This window comes from Trachymyrmex septentrionalis, unplaced genomic scaffold (genome assembly GCF_001594115.1).
Source record: "Trachymyrmex septentrionalis isolate Tsep2-gDNA-1 unplaced genomic scaffold, Tsep1.0 scaffold8, whole genome shotgun sequence".
In the NCBI taxonomy this organism is placed as follows: domain Eukaryota; kingdom Metazoa; phylum Arthropoda; class Insecta; order Hymenoptera; family Formicidae; genus Trachymyrmex; species Trachymyrmex septentrionalis.
In genome coordinates, this window is record NW_017305987.1 from 4054259 (window position 1) to 4060581 (window position 6323).

The 6323-nt window shown below is 34.7% G+C and overlaps 1 protein-coding gene across 3 annotated transcripts in view; it reads left to right on the forward strand.

Moving 5' to 3' along the window:
* LOC108754530 (thyrotroph embryonic factor) overlaps nt 1-6323 on the forward strand; it is an 87418-nt gene that overhangs the window by 51217 nt on the left and 29878 nt on the right. For 2 of the 3 annotated variants that reach the window (XM_018496920.1, XM_018496921.1), the window contains exon 1: nt 7-413. The exons of the other annotated variant lie outside the window; for it this stretch is intronic. In XM_018496920.1, the coding sequence (XP_018352422.1) occupies nt 101-413 (313 nt within the window). In that variant the 5' untranslated portion in view covers nt 7-100. Of the gene's footprint in view, nt 1-6; nt 414-6323 lie in introns of those variants that run through there. 3 annotated transcript variants of the gene reach the window in all.

Below are 6323 nucleotides of genomic sequence, written 5' to 3' on the forward strand. Positions count from 1 at the left end.
TCTTCAACCACGTTGGACATTGCCGGGAGGCGGGGGAGGGACGGGGGGATACCGCGTGAGATACCGCGAGAATAATTAAATGCGCGCGTGAGATAATCGGATGAGCTGCGCTATGGAGTATCAGCAATTGGCGCCACCGCCGGTACCAGCTGGGGTGCTTCACACCCAGGCGCACCATCCTCAGCCTCAGCCCCAGCATCAGCAGCCGGTGCAGCCGCCGCAGCATCCGCACATCGTAGTCGCGCCGGCTCATCAGCAGCCGCAGTCCCAGCAACCACCGCCGCCACCCCTGCCGCCGACCTCCCACGGCCACCAGGTACACCCGCCGCTACCGTCCATCCACGACGACAGCACGAGTTCCAGGTGGTCCCAGTACCAGCACTTGTGGAGGCAGCATCATGTTTACATGAACGGTAGGAACTGTAGACAGATACGCCGATCTCTCTTGAAATACGAAAGCTTAGATCGATAAAAATTCATCGAATGTCACATTTCACGCACAGCGAGAGATTTTATTTCGCTAACCGCGTGAGTGGAAATTAAAGATGGTTTTTTTCATAGCACAATGATTATGAATCAAGCTGTGTAATGTCACGGTGTATCACACACGGAAAAATCGGCTACAGAAGTAGCGGCGTAGGAGAGGGAGAAGTCGTCGTTCAGATAGAAACGCCCACCTGTTGCTTATGTTAGCCAGCCTACATTCAATCTGTGACTACTGCACGATGATCAACGTATTAACGCTCAACGCGGAATTCACGTGTGTGTTTGTCATCTGCAATATATAAATAGAAAATTTCGTGCCAAAAGAAGCGTATGAATAACAATATATAATTGAAAAAAAGATCGATTTCCAAGTTTTAAATCTTTTCTTTTTTTTAATAAAAGATTTTACGACAAACGGAAGAGAGATGTGCAGAAAGAAATTTACGATTTAAGAAAACGATATGCTTGATGATAAAATTGAAATAAAAGTATATACTCGTGTTGTTCTCAAGTACTTTTAACTTTTTCAAATAATATATGACGCAACATATAAAAGATTTACGATTGAAAAAATTATTGCTCAATAATGAAATTGAAGTAAAACTATATATATATCCGAGTGCTTAGCTACTTTTAATTTCTAGCTAAAATGACGCATGATACAACAAAGTATAGTCATTGTAATGACTGTCACTGCGAATGTCGTTGAGAAGCGTCTTTTACCTGCATCGTTTATCGCGAAACATATCTGTTAACTAGGCGGGTCGGATTAATCGAACATGGAGCGTGAATGAATCATCCGTCTCCATGTACGTAAACGTGTGAATTCATCTATGCACCTATCCTAGTTACAGCGGATTCGACTCAAGGCTCTTCGTATTTGCATCCTCCCACGTCCTCAGTTCGCTCCTGCTCGCGTTCACGTTTTTTTCCTTCTCTCTTTTTCTCATCTATTCATCTCTCTTCTCTCTTCTCTCTCTCTCTCTCTCTCTCTCTCTCTCTCTCTCTCTCTCTCTCCTTTTATCATACAAGTAGAAAATTTCCATGGAGAAACTATTATTGTTTATTTGCATATACTCTCAAGTCGTACCAACGTCGAATTAGAACGAACTGTGTTCTATTCCTATCCTATTTTATATATTCAGTTCTCATATCCATTATTATTTTAAAAGGCAAGCATAACAAATTTACTTGCACAAACGAATCAGATATTTATACTCGGCAGAAAAGATAAAATAGCAAAATGTTTGCCGTCTATTTTAAAATAGCAAAATGTTTGCCGTGCACTTTAACGAATATTTGAAAAAAGTATTTGTTAAACATTAATTTTTTTAGCGTAATAGTATCTAATATTTACTCAATAATCAGCAATTTGGATACTAAAAGAATTGTCCATTTTTTCCATGAATATAGTAAAAATTAATTACATCGTTACTTGATAATAAAAGTTCTTTAATCTTGTTAAATAAATGAAGATTATATTTCATATGTCATTAAATGCAAATTTCCATATTTTAATCTAAAAGTTTTTATTATAATTTACTATTGAAATATACGTGAGAAACATATTTTTATAGAAAGATATTTAGCATAGCACGTGCAAAATTTTAATGACGGACAATTTTACTTTTTTACGATTTTTTAATATCCTTTTCTAACGCATAACTTTTTCTATATGAAGAACATGTAATTTGTTTGATGTGAATCAATATTCATAAAACGAATATTATATATGAATATATCAATATTCATATAAAGTTCATTTATTGCAAATTATTTTTTCAAAGTTTCAATTTTTCCAAGTTAAAACTTTGTCGATTTATGTTCACAAATTAATGACCGATATTACCTTTGACTGCACGCTTGTTGAAAATAACGATACTCGTCCGCGATATTGTTATCGAGCACAATAGATTAGAATCGCGTTTGCGAACGCACAATGCGAAGGATGGGTTAGTCTAGCCTCACCTAGTCCTAAAGCATATAACATTGTATTGTTAACGTCATCGTAATAGTGACAAATTCGTACTTCGAAATTATCCTTTTTTTTTTGAAATTTGCTATATAATCACGTTATCTAAATTCTATAATGCAAAAATGTCTCATCGAGACATTCTCAGGAACAATTCTCAGGAAGACATTTCAGGAAGATATTTTCAAAAATTCAGAGTAAGAGAATATTTATAATATAAACTTGAACACAATTTTTCATTTCGTTGCAAATTAGCAACGTGCAGAAAGAGATCCTTAAACTGAAATTGTTCAGAATTATTACATCAAGTATATACAATTTATAATTTATAAAAACGATTTTAGATTTCCATTCAAATGCAAAATTATTTTGCGATTACTTAACAGAGAGACAATTTTTCTGAAATAAGAATTTTCGTGACAATCTTCGCAGCTGTTATTTCACAGATGATTTATATGTAAAAATCTGTTAGCTTTTCTGATCGATAAATTTCCCTTATGAATTATTATCGATTTATCTAGTTCACGCACACTATGAATATTAATGTGCCTCTTAGAATTTTAGATGTTCGAATGATTACATAGAAATTATCAGATATAAAAAACCGACTAAGCCGTGACGTAAAGCCGACAATCTTGTCGATATTGAACCGCATCTCCGATTGTACGAGCGGAGTTTCCAAGTTAACTCGCGCGCCAACCTATGACCTCAAGATATCTTGTTCCCGACCTTGATGATGCTTTGATTGGAATTCCGCTTTAAAAATCTTTTGCAATTTTTTAAAAAATAGAAAGATATTTTGTTATACTTCAAGATATTTGTAGAAGATCGCGCAGCAAGCTGAGAAAATCTCTTACGTATACGAGTATATACTATTTATAAAACATTCATAAAAATTATCTGACGTTTCTATTAACATAGATTAATTTTCATCTCGGTTTAGCTGACTTTTTATTTTTATCCAATTCTTAAAATTAGAAACAAATAAAAAGTTTAAGTTAAACCGAGATTAAAGTTAATCTACATTCGTAGAAACGGGCATAAGTCACATTCGCGAGAAAGTACTCGCATTTTCCTTAACAGGCACATTGTATAAGATCCTGTACACGAAGTCTGCTGTATTGTTGTATCCCGATAGAACAGGTGAAACTACAAAGTGCAACGTCTGTGCATGTACGTAAATATGCGTGCACATGTGAGACATTTTTTTCAACGCCCTGATATATGTATACTCGTACATCGTTCGACAATAATAATACATGCATGTTGCGGACTGCATTCGGAACACGAGTGCAGTCCACGTGCTCTGCATTTTAAAGAAGTCGATACACGAAATCCGATTTCGCCGGACGATATTGCAATCGCTAGAGACGAGTATTTCAGGATTATCCCATTATTTACTCATCCTGATCTTTCAAAATATCCGACGAATACCTCCTGGAGTTGGTTTTGTAACAAAAATTATTTATTAATTTGATCTTTGAATTATTTGGAGATGTTCACATATAGAAGTACATATTTATTTATTGAATTATTTATATTATTTTCTGCATACACACACACACACACACACACATACACACATATATGGAAGTTTTGTTGTTTCCTAGTTATATTACGTAACCGAATCGAAACAAATCATCGCGACATAGCAAAAGCCAGACGCCTACTCGTTTTAACATTAACTGACTAATAGCTAACAACTGACGAATCGTTCTTATCTTCTTCCAGGTAAGTTTCACTTGCAAAGTCGTAAGTCAAGCTGCATACGAAATCGATCGTATTGCGCGTCAATACTATACATATTATTTACAATACTTAATAAAATAGAGTTTGGACAATTTTTTTTCGGAAATTCACTGATTATTAATTATTGATCCAATTAAATGGACGAAAATGGCCTTCATTGGACTCGTGATTAGTCAAGTGTTAATTATGTGATAGGTAATAATTACACTGACGCCACATGTCAGTTTCGAGATAACAAATAATTTTTCAGCGGGGCGGAGAAAGTGTGTTGTGCAAACTTCTTTCTGAGCCGGTCGTGCAACAAAATTACGACAGCTGCAAGAAATTTAAGTCGAAAGACTTCGAAGTTTATTAATGCAACGGGACTGTACTTACAGATGAAAACTTGAAATCGTGGCAATCCGGTTATTCAAATTTTCGGAAATTTGTGTAATTAGCTGATAAGTACAACTTTATATCGCTATCTTACACATTAAAAAAAAATATTTTGATTAGATCAATAAAAAAATGAGAATTTGGTGAGATCAAACAGAATTTCTGATTATCAAAAATTACCTGGTTAACAGAAATTTTCTTTAATCCTATTCTTGATACGTTTTATTGATTTAATCAAAATATTTTTCTTAGTGCAAAAATTAGCTGACAAAATGTAATATAGAATTATATTTTTTTCATATTAATAAATCAGAAAATTTCAGTAATATTAATTCAATAATACTGTTTAACTTATTATATAATATATATAATTACGCCAAGAATTATTAATATTTCCAGTATAATTTATATAAAGAGAAAAAGATTTTTACTCTTCTTGAGTCATAAAAAAATATCGAAATGCAGAGCACTTGTGAGTTCATTTTCTGAGCATAATTGATGTTTGAAACGCGATATTTTTGGTACCGCAGTTGGACGTGTGCATTCACCATAATTAAACATTAATGATAAAGACAGTACGTAAATCGATTTTTTTTCGCAGACGACGATACCGAGGACGTGATTAGTGAGCCTTATTCAAGACCTCACTGATAATCTTTTCTCTTATTCTTTTCTCTTTTTTGCACAGTCGACTTCAGCAGATATAATATTAATGTATCGATTAACATATCAATTATTACATTATATTATAGCGTGCAAATTCGAAAACTTATAGAATCTTAATTGTAATCTGAATACTTAAGCTCGTCCATACAAAATACGTGAAATCCCGTTATTATTCAATCATTCAAGGCTGTATTGTCGGTTAGGTCAGCAAGGCCACGGTTAAAGATTGCCTTTCGATTATAGTTATCCGATCGCTGGTATCATTTGAAATATAATACGCAATCTAACTATCGAACCGTGTACGTGTGTGTAAAAAGTGTTAATTCTTTCATACACGTGGGAAATTTATACTAAAAAAATAAATCGATGTAAAAAATGCGCGTGCCGTGTTAAAAATATTGAATTCCGTTCTAATGAAAATATTCAACGCTCTTGCATAGAATTCTCTCATTTTATTTCCGTATTTCCGACGTTATTTAATTAAATTATTTACTGAAATAAATACACACAGATTTCAAATCTGTTGTGAGTTTTATTTAATCGAATCTGTCGGTCGAAAATCTCAGCGGGAAGTTGTAATTTCGCGATTGCAATTTTCACGTATGCCATCACGCGTAGGAAAAGTTCGCTCGATCTCACTCGTCGACATCGCGAAACTGTTTCCATCGTGCAAACCTACACCGTGGAAACCTGGCTATTCAGTCTTAAACCCGGAAGACAGCTGGCCGTTGCGCACGATTCTCGACTACGTCGTCATCGTACTCATCGCTGCGTCGTCGTCGTCATCGTCGCCGGCGTTGTCGACGAATGTCAAGCCGTGCAGGCTGTCGGAGAAAGTAATCACGTGCCATTCTTAGGAATAGACACCTTCGCGCTTTCCGCTAGAGGCTCTTATTATTGCTCGTGGAACTTTGTCCTGGAAATATATAATTGTTGATATTTTGTTTTTCTCTTTACAAAATAAATAAGTAAGGAATCTTGAAATTGAAATCGTAAAGTTAATTAAAACAGCACTACTTAGGGTCTGTATAATGCGATTATATTTTATAAAATAAATAAATTAATATATATATGT